Consider the following 19,419-nt stretch of genomic DNA (forward strand, 5'->3'; position numbering starts at 1 on the left):
CATTTGAGGGCACTAATAAATAAATCTACAGCCAGCCTTTTAAGTCATCCCAAATTATATAATTTAACAGAAACCCCACCTCTGACAAGGCAAACAGCCAATCATAGTTTAGGATTTTGGGGTGACCCATGGGGTGGCCAATAGGATTTCAAGGGGTGCCAGTGCCACCCTTGGCCATCCCTCTGGACACACTGCTTGGGAGTCGCAAAACACAAATGGGGTCTGTGAGATGTCTTCAAGAATTTTTTTTTTTATATTATCTAAAAATAGTCAATTTTGCCAGTCAGAATAAAAATATCAACATAAATAGTAGCTAACCTTGAAATAAAACCTTGAAAATAGAACATTTTCTGCCTTTCTTTTTGCCAGATGACTCCTAAGTTTAGGGGTAAGTGAACAGTTATTAAAAGAATCAGTAGCAGAAGGTTAATTCATAAAGGCACAGGAAACAGACACATGCTCATATAGGTAGGCCTGCAGACCAGCTAAATGAAGACACATTAAATCACTTTGAGGGACAGTGGGGGTCGCGAGTCTTTGGCACCTATATTTTGGGGGTCGCGGGATGAAAAGTTTTGGAACCCCTGATTAACAACACAATAACAGTCAGACTTTTTAACTATTTGTATCATTCCGCTGTTGATGTTTGTCTAAGTTAATCGATCAACTGAAGTTTCAACAGACTGCTTCACTGGCTGTAAGATTATACTCTGCATTAAAATTGTATATCTGATGTATTGTGATGTGGAAACTCAATCATTGAACACTGACTTTGAATAAACAAACTCATTTTAGGAAACCAACCAACAATTGAGTCACAGAACATTTATATAAAAACTGAAACATGTCAAACATAGATCAATCAGGCTGGACATTTTACCTGAACAGATAAAGACATAACCAAGACACAGGTGTTAGCACAGCATGCTACAGTACAATTATAAAACAACACAGATAATGGAGATTGAACTTGTATTATTTTGTGATTTTTCTAACTTTAACACACATAATAAGTGCATCTTTGTTTACTGAGAACCTCAAAGAACATTAGAAGTGAAAAGGTGACTGGAGTTTTATCACAGGATAAAAAATTAAAAGCTAAAATAAAATTCTTACTTATCAACTGCTGGAATATGGTTACAGAAATAAAATTAAAAGCTGCATCGCTGCTTGTTAAGCCAGCATTAACTTTCTTAAAGAAACATATTCCTGAAAAATAAAATTCTTGTTTTCAACTTGCCAAACAAAACTATAACATCATGCCCTGAATCTTATTTTGTCTGTCCCAGTAACTGCTTGATGAGAGAAAGCTGCAGCTGCATCAACTCTTCCATGTGGTCAATCTGTGAAAAACAACAAAAACAACAAAGTTTTGTCATGTGTGCATCCAGTGAGACAACTACACCTTAACTCAACTCATTTTTATTTATACAGCACCATTCATTCATTCAAGCATTCAGCTCAATGTGCTTCACGAAAGAACATAGACAGAAAACAACAGCAACAGATAAAATGATACAAAGCTAAAACAAGAAAAAGGAATGTGATGAGATGCTTTAAAAATAGAAATTAAATAATCTAAAATAAATAAATCAATTTAATAAAATCAATAAATACCAGAAAAATAAATAAAATAAAATAAAATAACTAAAAAAAGAAGAAGATAGAATAAAAATAAAATAAATAAAAATGATGCTACATTTTTTTCTTAAAAGTAATAAGAGTAATAATGCAGTCCAGGGATCAAGGGAAAGTACTCCAAGTTAAAAGCCAGATTAAAAGGGTAAGTCTTAAGTTTACTTTTAAAAACACCCAGACCTTCTGGAAAGCATCCAAACCTCCTTCTTTATCATTGTGGCTTAATGATGTTATGTCATTTCTCAAATTTGAAAAAAAATTGAATTGTTTTCTTGATTATTTTCACTCATTGCTAGTCTTTCCTCTAACCTAGACCCCCTCCAGCTTCTCTGTCTCTTTCTTTCTTTCTTTCTTTCTTTCTTTTTCTTTTTTAAATTTGATTAGTTTTTGTTTGTTTATTGTATTCCATTGCCATTTAACTATTTGGTGACCAATCTATTTAAGACAGTGTGTCTGATAATTTTGCAGAGGAAAATTTATTTATTATAATTTTCTTTGAATGCAGAGACAATGTTCATTGTTTTGTTGGGGAAAAAAAAAAGATGGGCATTGTATATATTGAATTGACATCACTGTAGTTTGCTCTGATTGTGTCCCTAATAAAAATATTAAAAAACAAAAAACAAAAAAAACACCCAGACATCAGAGTTAGTGAAATAAAAAACAGAGAAATGAGCTCTTACCTTTGTCTTCAGGCTAAGGCAGCAGCACCCAGACGTCTGAGGATCTGAGATTCAAAATGAAAAGTAATTAAATGTGTCCACCTTAATGGTCAAACACTAAAAGTAATACAGCAAAGCTTAATGTGTGATGAGAGCTTCTAAGTCATCAAGTGCTCACAACATCATGTTTCTGTTTGAAAGAATATGTACCATTAGTTTTTCTATCCAAATTGCACGGAGGCTCCATTTGTCCCACGATCTTTTGAACTGGATCTTCTGAAATGCAAGATTTAATTTCAAGATTAATTTATGAAACAATAACGAGAAAGAAAGAAATGTTGTTAAATATATTCTGCTGCTTCTATTCATACTGATTCATGATAAACCACTTTAACCAAAGCAGTATTATCTGCACCGTATCAACAAGACTTAACGTAATAGTATATTTTGTTGATTGGGAATGACCTAAAATCAACATTTTACAAACCATTTTTTTATTCTGCTGGTTTATACTGGTTGTTGGCTCTGGAGTTATGACAGCAGCTGCTGTATTCTCCAAAGCCTTTTGGATGTCAGGTAGAGTCTTGGACTGGGGGCAGTCAGGCACAGCTGGAGGACTTGCAGCAGTACCTGAGCTTGAGTCAGTTTGCTCATTCTTCTTAGTGATGGGTGTCTGAGGGTTACTCTTGGCCTGGACCTGTAGCCCATCCAAGAGCATGGCAGTAACATTACCTCCACCTCTCTCAGTGGGCAGAGTGAGTGAGAGCACATTAGTTGAGCCGTCAAAGGATTGGACGGTGGCCAGGATGCCGTTCAGCAGCAGGTTTGAAAAATCTGCTGTGATTCTTCTGGCCACTCTGCAGGGAAGTGTTCCTTGCCTGGGAATAAAGGAGAAGAGTCAACGTGTGAGGAAGTAACACATTTCAGGGAACAAACATGATGCCTTTCTTACCAGTGAGCGTGCAGCGAGTGATCTGGAAAGGGAGCTGCAGCAGGTGCTTGGTGATGGGCATTATACGGGAGAATGGCACCTTCTCAGTGTTGCCGTAATCTGCATAGATGACACTCATCTCGGTCCCACCAACCTCTAGGACTATCGCACGGTACCAGTTATTGTCAGCTGGCGAAAAAAAAAAAAGGTTGTTGATCTAAGTCTTAATGAGAAAAATACATGGAGGGTGGGCAAGCAAAAAATATATCTTAAGGTGTAATTTTTTTATTCTGAGAATAAGTCAAAATGTGAACTTTTTTTCTAAGAATTTGACTTTAATATCAGAATTACAACTTTTTCTCAGAACTAAAAAACACCTTAAAAATTGTATTTTTTTGCTCGCTTGCCTTCCAAAAAGTTTTTTTTTTAAGTGGGCCTAATCCACGAATCCTTATCTGGCAGCTTTCTCAGTCAAGTCAAGTCAAGTCAACTTTATTTATATAGAACATTTAAAAACAACCAGTGTTGGACAAAGTGCTTTACAAGGTCAAAAGTAAAAAGAACATGAAGACAACAATAAACAACAAAACATATCAGGATATTAATGTCCTCTTCACGAGGAGAAGGCCAAAAAGGAAGAGATGTGTCTTCAACAAAGATTTAAAACATATAACAGTGGGGGCCGATCTTAATTGGAGTGGCAAGCCATTCCAGAGCTTGGGGGCCGCTGCTGCAAAGGCTCGGTCTCCCTGGGTTTTAAGGCGACTTTTAGGCACATCCAGGAGCAGCTAGTTTGTTGACCTCAGTGCTCGAGCTGGATTATGAACATGGAGAAGATCAGCCAAGTAGGATGATGCCAATCCATTTAGGGCCTTGTACGTTAAAAGTGCAATTTTGAAATCAATCCTGTGACTGACTGGGAGCCAGTGGAGAGTACGAAGCACAGGTGTGATGTGCTCCCTCTTTTTCCTGCCAGTCAGGAGGCAAGCAGCAGCATTTTGAACAAGCTGCACTGAATAGACGACTAGTCTAAGCCCACATACAAAGAGTTACAATAGTCAACTTTCTCAGCAACAACAAATGCACATTAAATAATTTGACAGGATTTATTTGACTGGGTAATTTCTTTTTTTGTCGCGATATGGATTCAAGATTTACATCCAGCCTTTCATACACTTAATACAGGGGACTCTACATAGACAGCTGCCCTTGGAAATTGATGAGCTTTTATCAGTCAAGGACCAGCAGAGAGCACTGAAAACTCCATTAAACAGACCCTGTTGTTAGCTGTGGAATGTACACCGGGCTATAGTCTCGTACCTACATACTGTGTTTAAAGGAGAGACGCTCCTGAGCTCGGCTGCACATACGCTGTGTAATTATTTCTCCAAGCAGACGCTAAATTAGCAGCTCGGGTCTGCAGGGCAACCACTGCAGGTGGGGTCTCAGCTCAGAGCAAACAGAGGGACTTGGATAAAAGAATCAAGGAAGGCAATTTATAGTGGGAGATATTGTGTGTGTATTTCAGTGTGCATGCGTGAGAGCGTAATAGCATAATGATGGATCAGCAGGTCTGTCCTCAGAGGGCCTCTTGCCTGTAATCATTAAACAATGTGTGGGAATGACACTGCTTGAGTAATGGGGTTTCCCCCTGCCGAGAGTATCTATTAACCTTCCACTGCTACTTCCTCATAAGCTGTGATTTAATGTGAGAACTGGTCCACCTAGTGGAAGTCAGCAGAATGTTTGTCACAAGAATCCTCAAGCACAGAACAATGAGCACCGTCAGCTTTGAGTAACTGCTGGATTTGTAGTTTTATATCTTACCTGTTTTCTTCTGTAAAACTTCAGTTGATGACAGGTTAAGATGTGACGTGCTGAATTTAGAGACTGTTTTTCTCAATTGTTCACAAATAGCTTACCTGTCTGACACCTAGTGGCATTCTGAGGTCATGACAATTCTTGCCAAAGAAAGGGTTTGTTCATTTCCCTAAATAAAGTCTGCAGCAGAGATGAGAGATTTGCATCTACTTGCCTACTTAACAGCTGTGATGTTTTACAGATGTTTTATTATCCAAGATATGATAGACAACTTCTGAACAAGCGTGAAAAAAGAAGGTAACACTTGAGTAAGTCTGCGATGAAATTCTCAACTCATGTCTTTGCATGAAGCAAGAGAAAGATGTCTTTAAAAGCAGTGTGTGTGTTCAGTAGATCTATCTGAATGTTCATTTCTCTCCTGTCCCCCAGTCTGTGTATTTTAAGTCATGTAATTTGTTTTACTGTTCGATTTGTGTTAATTTACTGCTATTTCAGAATAAAGGTAGTCCTTTCCTTCCTTGCTCTCCTCACATGAATTAAATGTTGTAACTGTGTGGCGACACGTCTCTACTGCTGGTGTCATAGAGGGCATGACTTATAATGCAGCATCCACAGTCTGACTACTGCCCTACATAGCACGATTTAAAGACAATAATCAACAGAGGCACACTGTGTAACACTGTTCACACAAACTACCCTAGAAAGACAATGATGTGTGTGTATTTGTGGAGTAATCAGAGGGATCCTCACCAGAGAACTGGGCACAGCAGGCAGCCCCAGGCACTGGTCGGCTCAGGACAGCAGATGATAAAGAGGTCTGGTTGTTGCTGCAGTAGACTGCCAGCTCCAACATCACCTCCTGAAGCTTCTCCTGGTTCACTGCACAACAACAAACAGAATGTACAAGGACATGCATACAATATTCAACTGTTGACATTTACACATCTTCAAACAGAGAACTACTGTGGGTGTTCTGACCTTGGCTGCGACCCGGCAGGTAGAAGAGCGATGGATTAATGACAGCTGCGATGTAAGGCTGAAAGGTCTCGTTGAGAGGCAGCTCTGTGGTCTTCCAATCCACCGGAAAAGATGGAGCTGAAACAAGGGAGAGAACTTCTATGACGCTCTTTAGATCATCAATTAATCAGATTTTTATATTTGTGACCATGACACTTCCTCTGACCTTCAGACAGCACTACAGTCTGTCTTTCAGGCGGTGCCTCTTTGGCTTGTGTTTGTGTTTGTGTTTGGCTGTGCTCCTTCTCTTCTGTTTTCTCTTGCTGTTTGGCTACGGGAGCCTCTTTGGGAAGCCCTCCGGGAGCTTTGGCCAGTTGCTCAGAAATTAGGGCGGCTGCCACATTTTGCCCTCTGCTCTGCAGCTCCACACCGTAACCTTGCTCAGTGACAGAGAGGACACGTGCGGTGAGCTGCTCGCCATCCACGAGAGTCTGGAACCACAGGAGGGCCTCGCTGCTCCACTCTGACCCCAGGGGCTCTACACCTGAACAAAAACAAGCACAGAAAAGTGAACTTTATGCAAGACCTTGTTTGATTTTTTCTTTCTTTTTTTCCCCTGGTATTTATTTTACTTTATTTTTATATTTGTCTGATTTTATTTAAATTATTTCATTGTAATAATTATATCTATTTTTTTAATGTATTTTTTGATATATTTTTGGGCTTTTTCGCCTTTAATTGATGGGACAGCTGAAGAGAGACAGGAAATGTGGGAGTAGAGAGCGGGGGAAGGCAATGCAGTAAATGGTTTGACCGTCCGGGAGTCGAACTGGCGACCTCTGCGACAAGAACTGTAGCCTCTATATGTGGGGCGCTTCGACCACTAGGCCACCAGCGCCCCTTGATGCTATTTTTGGCCCAACTTCCCTTTTTCATCAAACAAACCAAGGCCCCAAAAAAAAACATGGGCTCAAAAACTATTTCAAAAACAAAAGATCAATTCGGATTAATAAAATACAATAACAACCTTACAAACAATCCCCCAAAATAACAGAAACACTTTGTCATATCCTCTTTCACATACACACAAAGACACAGTCTACCTTTGAGTGAGCAGTGAATTGCCTGGAAGGGTAGAGTCAGAGTTTAGGTGTAATGGATCGAAGCTGGTTCTTTTCCACTTTCATGCTGTACCCGTAGTCCACAAAGTTTACAGAGACCTCGTCTTCAGCCACGTCGTTCACCACAGCTCGATGCCACGCTCCATCACCTGAAGAAAAAATAAAGCAATTCATGTTCAAATGTAATCCCCAAGAAGAACCATGATCAGGAAAAGATTACTTCAGATGTCATCTGATCAAGGAGATTAAGACTTCTGTGTTTTCAACTCGAGGACAGTTTAAGAAAAACACCACTATCAAAAGCTGTAAACACTGTAATGGTAGAAAGTCTCACCAGGGAACATAGCACAACAGGGTTCTCCTGCTTTGGGCTCAGAAGGTGCAGCCTTAGCTTCACAATGCTGCTTCAACTCGGCCCCGAGCTCTATCAGCCGCTGATGATCTGACAAGCAAAAACACAAACAGATTCATATAAAATGATCTCTTTGAGTGGCAGGCCAAAATCTCATATTAAGGATTTAAATTAGAACATTGAGTCTAAAGGCTGGTTTACACTTCTGCATTGCCCTTGCCCCAAAACGCTTGAGGGCAGTGTGGGCTATCTGATAGCCGTTCGCCTGTTTCCGGCCTGCTACATTCTTTGTTTACTTTTTAACAGCGATTCAGAGCGTGTTATGTTAATCTACAGCTGATACATGTTGCTGTTTATCCAACAGACATGATTAAATGGAAGAATAGAGAAGACACGTCGGAGGAGATGAAATACATGGCCGATTTGCAGGGATCCCGGAAGTGCTGTAAAAGCGGGAAATACAATGTCGCCGAGAGAAACCAATCACGGGGCTTGCGTTCTGCGTTGATTTTTACTTGTAGTTACATTTTGGAGGAGGTGTGTGTCAGCAAGGTGCGTAGGCCTCCGTGTAGGTACGGGAACTACGCAGAGCTATGGTGTAGGCTACGGCGTAGATTCGACGCAGAAGTATAAATCAGGCTTAATGTAGATTGAAATTATTACACTAGTACAATAAAATGGTGCTTCAAAAATTAAAAAAAGCACTCAAGACAAAGTCGCTCCCAAGTTTATCCAATCCAAAGGGAGGTATACCTTTGTCTCTAAAACACATGACAAAAGACACAGTGGCCAAATAAACAGGAAGGCCTCCTAAATGTAAAGCTCACATCAGATAAACAATAAGGACAATTTAAAGCAACAGTTCTGAAGGAACGAAATAACCTGCAGGATTGTTGATGCGGCAATAAAAGTCTCCAGGGTTCTCCACCACACTGGCTAGCAGTGCCACTGTCTGGCCATCACAGGGAAGCTCTGTACGAGACCACTTCAGAGGTTCACATGCTGGGGTAGGCACTGAGGAGGACATGTAGATTAGAACCAAAATGATCAAGTTCATGAAGCAGTTTCTAGACAAGTGGTTAAAACCGCTGCATAAACATGGTTACATTAATGAATGAGGAGTTATGTTTCTATGGTGGGGTACATGGCAATGCATAGCAGCCACAACCATTATCATTGTTTGGGAAACAAACAAACAATAGAGTGATTTAAACAAAGCTGTTTTCATGCAGACACTTCCCACCCTGTGGTTCCTCGGCCGGACTCGCAGTCTGACCTGTCTGCTGGTCACTGCTGGTGTTGGTAACGGGAGCCGGCGCGGCAAACCCAGCAAGGTCAGCAGCTCGGCCACGTTGGCCTGCGGATCACTGGACTCGTCGATCATGGCCACCAAAGCCTTGCCCTCATGCGCTCCCTGGATCTCAATGCGCAGTGTTCTGTGGGAGACTCTTCGCTGCAGTGCTAACACGCAGTCCTTTGACCAGCTCTCCCCAACAGGCTGCACTCCTGGAAAGAGCCCCAGAATAAAAAAACTGTTGGATAATGACTCAAAGACAAGGGGACGTGATCAGTTTTCCCACATGATTTCACACAGATCCTAAATTGTGTGCTTTGGATTCACTTTTAAAAGGGACTTGTATTTTACATTGAAGAATGAGTTCACATATACCAACAAAATGAACCCTACACAGATTTAAGCTCCAGTTTGAGCTGATTTTGGCACCCCCTGTGGACAAGTCTTATCTTTTTGCAGACACCACCCCCCCTGGCAGTGATTACAAGCATCATAAATTAAAATATAGAAAACTCAATCTTCTCGCTTTTGTCTTTTTGGCCATAAAGAGGCATCAATATTAATTTCAGTGTGATTCAGAAACAGTCAAAAACTCCTAACAGGAGCTTTAAAGCTGGGATTTGTAGTCAGAATTAGATACACTTTTTGTTATACTGGTTAAAATGATCTTTATGTCCCGATGGCAATCAATACATAATGTGTTCTTAAAAAAGAGCGAATAAAAGCTGCCATCTACAGCCGGAGTAAACCTGGGAAAACACCAACCAATCACCGCCTTAAGGAGCCAAATTATGAAACCAATCAAATCCTGTCCTGCCGTTCTGCTCGCCTCCTGCGCGTACATTTAATGTTTGTTTGTGTTTTTAACTTTCACTATGATAATGTTTTGGTGTTTCTGACCGCTGAGTGAGACGTGAGTTCACATAGTACAAAACACAAACGATGTGCTGACGACCGGTTTTGAATCAGTCATGATCATATGGTCGCGAATCAGCGCGCATGTAAGCGGGGACGTCATTTTGGTGGAGCTCCGAGGGGAGGGGAGGAGGGGTTAGACAGAGTCCTGAGGAAATGCTACATTCAAATTCATGCTATTTTCCGTGACTACCAACCCTAGCTTTACAGAGTGAAATCAAAGTGAGTTTTTGAATGAAGGAAAATTCCCTCAACAAAACTATTCAACACCCAAATCTGTAACATGTACTGGTGTAATGCTTGGTCAAAAATGTTAACAGTTTCAGAGGCATATGGGATGACTTTGATCCAGTAAAAGAAATGTATAAGCACAGGTCAGGGTGAGTTACTCAACATAATGATGGAAAAAATGATTATTGTTTAAGTCTGTGACTAATTACAGCCATCAACCCAATTAACCACTTATGAAGCTCTAACCATTTTAATTATCTACAGAGAGGATACACTACCTGCTAGGCCACACGGCATGGCCTGCAAGGGCAGGGCAAGCAGTGCAGTGCTAATGGGCCGTAGGTGGCCTACATCCACCTTCTCAGAGTTTCCAAAATCAATGTAGGCGACACAGACTTGATCCTCTGATGAATATGCCAGGACTTCAGCCCTATACCACTGTTTGTCCTCTGTGAAAGAAAAAAAAAAGGGGGGCAGAGGTCAGACACTTAGAAGAGGTCTACTAAGGATATAACTTATTTCACATTTAATTGTTTGAACTCAACATTTCAGATTTGAACATAGAAGTGTTTTAACGCTTTATATTTGATATGTGAGTGGATAAAAACAAATCTATAGACAGAAATATACTTTAAATGTTGACCAAACAGTCTAATACTGTCACATTTTAATTGTTAAAATATATATTCTCAACATGTACATTATGCGTTGTACCTGAGAACTGGGCACAGCAGACTGTGCCAGGAGCAGGTCTGAAGTTTTGCTGAGTCGGGACCTGTGCACAGTGTTCCCTCAGCTGCAGCTGCATCTGTTGAATCAACACTGTGGACCAAACTCTCATCAGTTAAAAGACATATGTCAAAGTCCAGAGGTTGAATAAGCAATTACAAGAGCGCCTTCTACTCACTGGCATTTTCCACTTTCTGCACAATGATTTTATTGGGTGACTGGATGTGGGTGGCCACAACAGTAAAGGAGTCTCCAACGGCCTGCGTCTGCGGCTCGGGAGGCTTAGCCCAGGTGTTGTCATCCTTCCCATTAGAGCGCCTTTTGAAGTTATCTAAGGATGCACTCATCATGGCATCTGTGGAAAAAGAAAATTAATTCATAGGGCTCAGAAAACGCAGCACTGACTTAGAGCAAAGGAGAAGCCTAAACTATAATTGTGAATCGTAGGGATAATGAAACGCCTGAGAAAAGCATGGTCATCGTTTTCCTTTGGCCTTGACCAAAGAACCGCCAGAAACAGCTGATTAGAGGATCTAAGATGTATAGGGAGGGAAAGGGGGTGGAGAAGTTCTATGATGTACAAGGCCATTTGGAGGGCGAGGCCATTTGAAGCTATTAAAACCTTAACTGAATCCTGAACTTGACTGGAAGTTAGTGCAATGTTGCAAGAGCAGGAGAGATGCTTGCTCTCTTCCTGGTCCTGGTTTGGTCCAGCTGCAGTGTTTTGAACCCTCTGCAAATGAGACAAGAACGACTAACTGATGCCCAGATCGAGGGTATTACAGTAATCTTGAAGAAACAGTGGTGTCTTTTTGTTTCTCCACAAGCCTACACCTGTCCCCCCCCCCCCCAGAAAACTTTTAGACCAATCAGTGCAGTGCCTCATTATGATAGCACCTCTGCCCTCTCAGATCACTGCATGGATAACTGAATACAAAGCCTTGATTGAGAGAAAAGTAGGATATGTTGCAAACAGCTAAAAATACCATTATACATAGGACTAGGGGTGGGAATCGAAAACCGGATCCGACTTAGAACTGGTTCTAATTGATCAATTCCATTGTACACCTCAAACGTTATCGATTCTTCATAACGATTCATTTCCCGTCACGTCACGTCACGTCACGTCACGTCACGTCACGTCACGTCACGTCACGTCACGTCACGTCACAGTATGTTGCATTACGTCGCACACTCTGCGATCCGACGCAGAACTCCTTCAACCACAAGGAAACATGGAGAGGAGAAGCGTTTTTCCTCTTCAAATTCAAAGTCTTTACCTCCAGGCTCGAGGGGCCACGTCCAGACCCACCCGTCCAAAAATGAGGTCAACCTATTGTTCAGTATATTCAAGTTGAATATGTTCATGTTCAGTCTTGTGCAGACATCATTTTGGAAAAAATAAAATGGTTCCTTTTGGTGCAGAAGATTGTGTAGAACTACTTTTTTCCCCCTATAAAAAATACTCAGGAATTGTTAGGAGAATTGATAAGGAATTGGATTGATAAGCAGAATCCACAATGGCATTGACATTGATAAAATCTTATTGATACCCACCCCTACATGGGACTTTATCTTGAAATTAAATACTTCTTAATGACACCAAAAGGCAAGTTTAAATCACATATTGAGGCATTATGTGCATTATAATAGGATTGTCGAGTGTTTCTCCCCAGTTTTATGTCACCATCTGCGTTCTCTGCTGCAGCCTGGTTTTACATAAGCTAGTTTAACAGAGTACTCCCTTACTTATTTCCTGCTCAGTTGGTGCAACATTAACTGTTTCCTCTACTGCATAGGCATGCTCAAGGAGGAGGGCGCTTAACTGCTTTCCTAGAAAACAAACAGAGAGAAAATTTTGTTAATGGGCTTTAACTTTTTAAAACTTTTTAGCTGTGTTTCCACATCACAAATCTCTCCATAACTTACCCGTGGCCAACTCGATATCCACAGCATGGATGCGACCGTTCTCTAGTGTTTCCACCAATTTAACGGTCACAATCTTGCCGACCAGCAGCTGTTTAATCACCATACAACACTCCCTGGACCAGTTACCACTAGCTGACACCACGCCTGCAATACAGCACTCCATTGCCTGGAAGTAAAAGATTCAATCTCATGTGATTATCCCACTATCCTCACTGCCACAATGGACGCTTAAAGATACAACTTACAATGATTAACATCGGTATTCTCCACCTTTGGGACATTTTAAAGTGCAATAACTGGACACAAAGGGATTAATCGAAAGGCCACTGATGCCCTCTCTCACTTCAAAATGATGGACTATTTTGTGTTGATCCGTCACTTAAAACACCAATAAAATACACCTTAATTATCAGTTGTGACGTGACAATGTACGGTTACGTACAAGGGGATGGATACTTAAGAAGAGCAATGTGTTTGCATGGTGTTCATTTGCGCTTACACATGGACATAATGGCTTGATATTATCAGCTAGAGGCTTGATCTTCTCCACAGGGACCTCCTCTTCATTCCCAAAATCAATGTAGAGGATATTCGCCACCTTCTGGTCAGCAGACAAAGTCTGGACCAGGCCTCGGTACCAGTTCTACATAAAGAAAGCAGAACCTCATAAGTGGAATATTACTTGAAAAAACTTAGCAGGGTCAAACTAGTGGATCTTCTTTATGAAGCTTGCTCACCATATCACTGGAGAACTGCACTGCGCAAACCTCTCCAACACAGGGAGTGTAAATGGTCGCTGAGGTGGAGGGGCCCCTGTAAACTTTCTGAAGATCCATGCTGATGCTCTGCAGAGCTTCAAGCAGCTCAGGGCTTTGGGCGAGGAGGAAAAACCTGCTGGGGCTGTAGAACTCTAGTACAGTTGCCTAAAATCACACACATGAATAGCAAAGACACATGTGACAAAAAACAATGTTTTGGTTTTATACCAATGGACGGACTTGACTTCACAGTTGAGACAAACTGGGTTACATTATACCTGGATGTCTGATCCCTTTATGACTTTAGTGATGTGCAAGTCCTTCAGGAAGACTCTCTGTTCACTGGGTGCAGCTTCCTGCTTTAACAAAATAGAAGTTAAACAGTCAACAAAGGGTCAAAAATCCTTCACACATGGTTATTTGTTGGAGAGTCTTTTTTAAGTCAGATTGTATAAGTTACATGTAAATAGTAAATGCATTACACACAGAGGATTGTGGTAATCTCTGCCTCTTTGTTGAGAAACCAGCCAGAAAATTGGAGCAATAGCTCAGTCATGAACCTTACAGATGAGGTCAGCTCTACTAGGTAATTCAGCTAATTCTAAGAAAACCAACCCAAACACTTATGTCAGAGTAAGTGTATTTTTCAGCGCTTTACTTCCCAGTTATTTTTTTTGTTCGGATATTCAGGTGTGCAACACATACATGTTCCTCCGCCTGCAGCACATTGATCCAGCGGTGAGTGTAGCATGTACACTCACCCTGGCATTGGTGTGTGTCAGATTTTCTAAACCAATTATTAATTAGCTGAATGATGTGTTTAGGGGTGGGCGTCGAAAACCTGATCCGACTTGGAACCGGTTCCAATTGATCAATTCCATCGGAATTGTACACCTCAAATGTTAGATTCTTCTTAACAATTCATTTCCCAGCCCGACGTCACGTCACGTCACGGCCCGTCACGTCCCAGTAAGCTGCATTACATCACACACTCTGCGACGCAGAACTCCTTCAACCACGAGGAAACATGGAGAGGAAAAGCGTTTTTCCTCTCCAAATTCAAAGTATTTTCCTCCAGGCTACAGGGGCCACGTCTGGACTCACGCAGCCGAAAAAGAGGCACCGAGAGTGGGTAAATACCTCCGCAATGACCCCTGGAGGAAAAACGTTTTTCCTCTCCAAATTCAAAGCCTTTTCATCCAGGCTCGATGGACTGGTCTGGACTCACACGGCCGAGAATGAGGTCAACCTATTGTTCAGTATGTTCAAGTTGAATATGTTCATGTTCAGTCTTGTGCAGACATAATCTTGGAAAAAATAAAATGGTTCCTTTTGGTGCGGAAGACTTTGTAGAACTACTTTTTTCCCCCTCAAAAAAATACTCCGTAATCGTTAGGAGAATTGATAAGCAGAATCGACAGTGGCATTGACATTGATAAAATCTTATCAATTCCCATCCCTAGATGTGGTCCAGTTGACCATGTGTAAACTGGTTGATGGCCTAGCGTCCGCTACAGTTCTCTGCTCAGTTTCCAACAAAAAGGACAAACTCACCGGGATCCTTTTCAAAACAAAGAAAAAAACTATCCAATTGAGATCCTCAAAGTTTAACTCTCACATATTTAAGTCAGTTGTCAGACATCCAATTCACTCCATTTACCTTAGTCTCAAGCAGAGTGGCTTTGTTTTCTGCCACGGGTGGAGCAGTAGGTTCTTTTGGTGTCTCTCTACAGATAAAGACAAACAAGTAAGTGCATGAGACATTGCATAATGATCCAAGTCTTTGTAGGGGAATCACGCACTACATTATCAACAAACAGTAATCACAGTTGACAGTTTGAGTTCTCGGGGCTGAACTAGCTTACTTTGCAGGTTCAGGATCAAGGGGCATGCATATGGGTTTGTGTGCCTTCCAGTCCTCGGTCTGGCACTTCACAGAGCAGTAAGGTGCCATCTTGCAGCGCTTGCATCGAAAATTGCCTGTGAGTTCAAAGCTAGTTCATTAGAGACCGTATCAAGCTTTAAAACATAAAAGCACCAGAGGGGAGTCTTCGAGAAAGCTGGAATTCACAAAACAACCATGAGGGAATACATGTGTCCGTCAATATACCATCATTTTCTTAATATTGAGGATCCTTGACTGTGTTACGCATCAACAATTGTATGTATCCAATAAACCTGTGTCTAAATTGATGATTTTCAGAAATGCCATGCCCAAAAAATTGTATCTTTACATGATATAAATACACACTGAATCTCGAACCACCACCCATGGTGTTTGATGTTAAATAATCAATATCTTTAAAAAACTGCTGTGATAATGTTACCTTGCTGACCGCAGTAGTTGCAGAAGTATACAGTAAGTGCAGGTTGCGTGGGCCCAAACAACTAAGAAAACAGAGACAAGATGGAAATCATAGAACCTGCTTTCGCGTCAACAAACCACACTGACATTACAAATATTGAGCAACACTTTCATTTGTTACATACTGAAGAATTATTCCGGATAACTGGCATCGGTAAAAGACCTGCAAAAAGAAGACAGAATCAGGTGGAATATCATGCAATTGTATTTATAGATGTGTATTACCCTGATAAAGAATGAACATATTTTAATGGTGGCCATTTAACTTCATGTCATCTACATTTACAAAGAGAACTACGGAAGAGGACTGGGGCCACTGGGAAAAAAAATATTAAGGTCAAATTTTGTTTTTATTATTATAATTCTGAGAAAAGTCAGAATTCGGAGATTAATCTCCGAATTCTGACTTTAAACTTCTCAAAATTCTGACTTTCATCTCCGAATTCTGAATTATTTTTTTAGAATTCTGATTGTAATCTCCGAATTCTGACTTTAATCTCAAAATTCTGACTTTAATCTTCTCCGAATTCTGACTTTAATCTCAAAATTCTGACTTTAATATCAGAATTCTGACTTTAAACTCTGAATTCTGACTTTAATCTCAAACTTCTGACTTTAATCTGAAAATTCTGACTTTAATCTTCTCCGAATTCTGACTTTAATCTCCGAATTCTGACTTTAATCTCAGAATTCAGAGTTTAAAGTCAGAATTCTGAGATTAAAGTCAGAATTCTGAATTTTTTTCTTAGAATTCGGATTGTAATCTCCGAATTCTGACTTTAATCTCCAAATTCTGACTTAATTCTCCGAATTCTGACTTTAATCTCCAAATTCTGACTTTAATCTCCGAATTCTGAATTTGATCTCCGAATTCTGACTTTAATCTTCTCAAAATTCTGACTTTAATCTCAGAATTCTGAATTATTTTTTTAGAATTCTGACTTTAATCTCAAAAATCTGACTTTAATCTCCGAATTCTGACTTTAATCTCAGAATTCTGACTTTAATCTTCGAATTCTGACTTTAATCTCAGAATTCTGAATTTTTTTCTTAGAATTCTGACTTTAATCTCAAAATTCTGACTTTAATATCAGAATTCTGACTTTAAACTCTGAATTCTGACTTTAATCTCAAACTTCTGACTTTAATCTGAAAATTCTGACTTTAATCTTCTCCGAATTCTGACTTTAATCTCCGAATTCTGACTTTAATCTCAGAATTCAGAGTTTAAAGTCAGAATTCTGAGATTAAAGTCAGAATTCTGAATTTTTTTCTTAGAATTCGGATTGTAATCTCCGAATTCTGACTTTAATCTCCAAATTCTGACTTAATTCTCCGAATTCTGACTTTAATCTCCAAATTCTGACTTTAATCTCCGAATTCTGAATTTGATCTCCGAATTCTGACTTTAATCTTCTCAAAATTCTGACTTTAATCTCAGAATTCTGAATTATTTTTTTAGAATTCTGACTTTAATCTCAAAAATCTGACTTTAATCTCCGAATTCTGACTTTAATCTCAGAATTCTGACTTTAATCTTCGAATTCTGACTTTAATCTCAGAATTCTGAATTTTTTTCTTAGAATTCTGATTGTAATCTCAAAATTATGACTTTAATATCAGAATTCTGACTTTAAACTCTGAATTCTGACTTTAATCTCAAACTTCTGACTTTAATCTGAAAATTCTGACTTTAATCTTCTCCGAATTCTGACTTTAATCTCCGAATTCTGACTTTAATCTCAGAATTCAGAGTTTAAAGTCAGAATTCTGAGATTAAAGTCAGAATTCTGAATTTTTTTCTTAGAATTCGGATTGTAATCTCCGAATTCTGACTTTAATCTCCAAATTCTGACTTAATTCTCCGAATTCTGACTTTAATCTCCAAATTCTGACTTTAATCTCCGAATTCTGAATTTGATCTCCGAATTCTGACTTTAATCTTCTCAAAATTCTGACTTTAATCTCAGAATTCTGAATTATTTTTTTAGAATTCTGACTTTAATCTCAAAAATCTGACTTTAATCTCCGAATTCTGACTTTAATCTCAGAATTCTGACTTTAATCTTCGAATTCTGACTTTAATCTCAGAATTCTGAATTTTTTTCTTAGAATTCTGATTGTAATCTCAAAATTATGACTTTAATCTCAAAATGCTTACTTTAATCTCAGACTTCTGACTTGTATCCGTTCATTGTCTATTTTGATTCAATTCCATGTTTGTTTGCTTTTTTAGTTTCTATTTGCTTATTTATTTTAACATTTTATTGTATCTACATATTTACTTTATTTAATTTATTAGTATTATCATTGTAATTTGTATTACTATTATGTAATGAAGTCAATTTTCTATGTTTGTATTGGATGTACTGTATAGCAGTTTTGGGTGAACTCAATAAAAAGTTGTTAAAAAAAAAATTCAGACTTTTTTTTTATAAAAATAATAATAATAATAAAAAATGTTGACCTTCATTTTTTCTCTGGTGGCCCTAATCCTCTTCCGTAGAAAACAGGATCTTTGCAGACAGTTATTTTGACACATGCACTTTGAGTTAGTGGTCTGTTACCGTCTCCAGTGGCTCCTTGCACCATGCGCGCAAGGGTTGCATCGGGCATGGTGAACCTCAGAGGAGGCGCTGTGACGGGAAGGGCCATGGGGGTAGAAGAGGGTTTCCTCAATGGCAGGTTAGGTCGAACCGTGTTAGGAGCAAATGGACGGTGCATGACGGTAGCTGTCAATAATGTTGGACAGACAATTTTGTATGACTTCATGTAGGTTTGACACAATATTTCCCTTCATACTTACTTCGCGCAGCTAGCGAAAAGAAGGCGAGGCAGCTAACTCGCACTTTACCTCACGTGATGGACATGTTAGCTTACTATGTTAGCTATTATCAAGTTAATAAAAACAGTTATAACTAAGCAAAGTTAGGAACAACAGGTTCAAATAATGATATTTTATGAGAAATATTCAAAACAAACATATTAATAAATACGTTCTCTAGAGCTGTATACTGCATGGACCTTACCATACCTGAGTGCACGTGTATGTAATGATGGAAAAGTGATGCACATGCGCAGAGGGCTTGATCACAACATGTTCACGAGCTAGCATGACATTGATTTTCAAGTGAATAAGTCTGACACTGGTCTGACACTATTTAGGTATATTAGTTTTCGTCAGGTTACACGACTGGCATGTATTTAATCTTCAAGTTAAATCATTATATTATATTATATTATATTATATTATATTATATTATATTATATTATATTATATTATGTATGATCTAAGGTCACATTGTTGGACCAGTATAGGCATGTATGAAATATTTTTCTGACCATAACATCCTTAGACCCTAGAGGACCAAAGGTTTTGCTAGGCAGAAAGAATAGAGAAGAAAATTAAGACACATTTATCCTTAAGAGCTGTGGAGACCATATAGTCTCAAAAACTGTGTAAAAATATTCAGTCTAATTCATTCAGTTTTAGAGCACTAATCAATCATTGAAATAGACATGTCGACCAACAAGATATCAACTTTACTAGAGCTCTTAAATAATTAAGGTCCATTATTATTATTATTATTATTATTATTATTATTATTATTATTATTATTCAGAAAAAAAAGTCAGAATTCTGAGATTAAAGTCAAAATTCTGAGATTAAGTCAGAATTATGAGATTAAAGTCAGAATTATGAGAAAAGTGTCAAA

General features: G+C 39.3%; 1 protein-coding gene across 1 annotated transcript; it reads right to left on the minus strand.

Moving 5' to 3' along the window:
- Positions 1–810: 810 nt before the first annotated feature.
- tdrd1 (tudor domain containing 1) lies at positions 811–18,846 on the minus strand. Its single transcript, XM_034707951.1, is given in 29 exon segments — positions 811–1,343; positions 2,322–2,365; positions 2,511–2,576; positions 2,788–3,125; positions 3,128–3,178; positions 3,253–3,420; positions 5,803–5,931; positions 6,031–6,147; positions 6,236–6,553; positions 7,113–7,154; positions 7,157–7,279; positions 7,465–7,572; positions 8,365–8,496; positions 8,726–8,815; positions 8,818–8,988; positions 10,201–10,371; positions 10,637–10,744; positions 10,830–11,006; positions 12,401–12,484; positions 12,581–12,746; positions 13,080–13,223; positions 13,318–13,503; positions 13,617–13,697; positions 14,999–15,065; positions 15,204–15,318; positions 15,666–15,726; positions 15,829–15,866; positions 18,271–18,435; positions 18,738–18,846. Coding segments are annotated over 27 exon segments (3,444 nt in total). The 5' UTR covers positions 18,428–18,435; positions 18,738–18,846; the 3' UTR covers positions 811–1,343; positions 2,322–2,329.
- Positions 18,847–19,419: the final 573 nt, after the last annotated feature.

Source organism: Notolabrus celidotus, chromosome 18 (assembly GCF_009762535.1).
Source record: "Notolabrus celidotus isolate fNotCel1 chromosome 18, fNotCel1.pri, whole genome shotgun sequence".
NCBI classification, from domain to species: domain Eukaryota; kingdom Metazoa; phylum Chordata; class Actinopteri; order Labriformes; family Labridae; genus Notolabrus; species Notolabrus celidotus.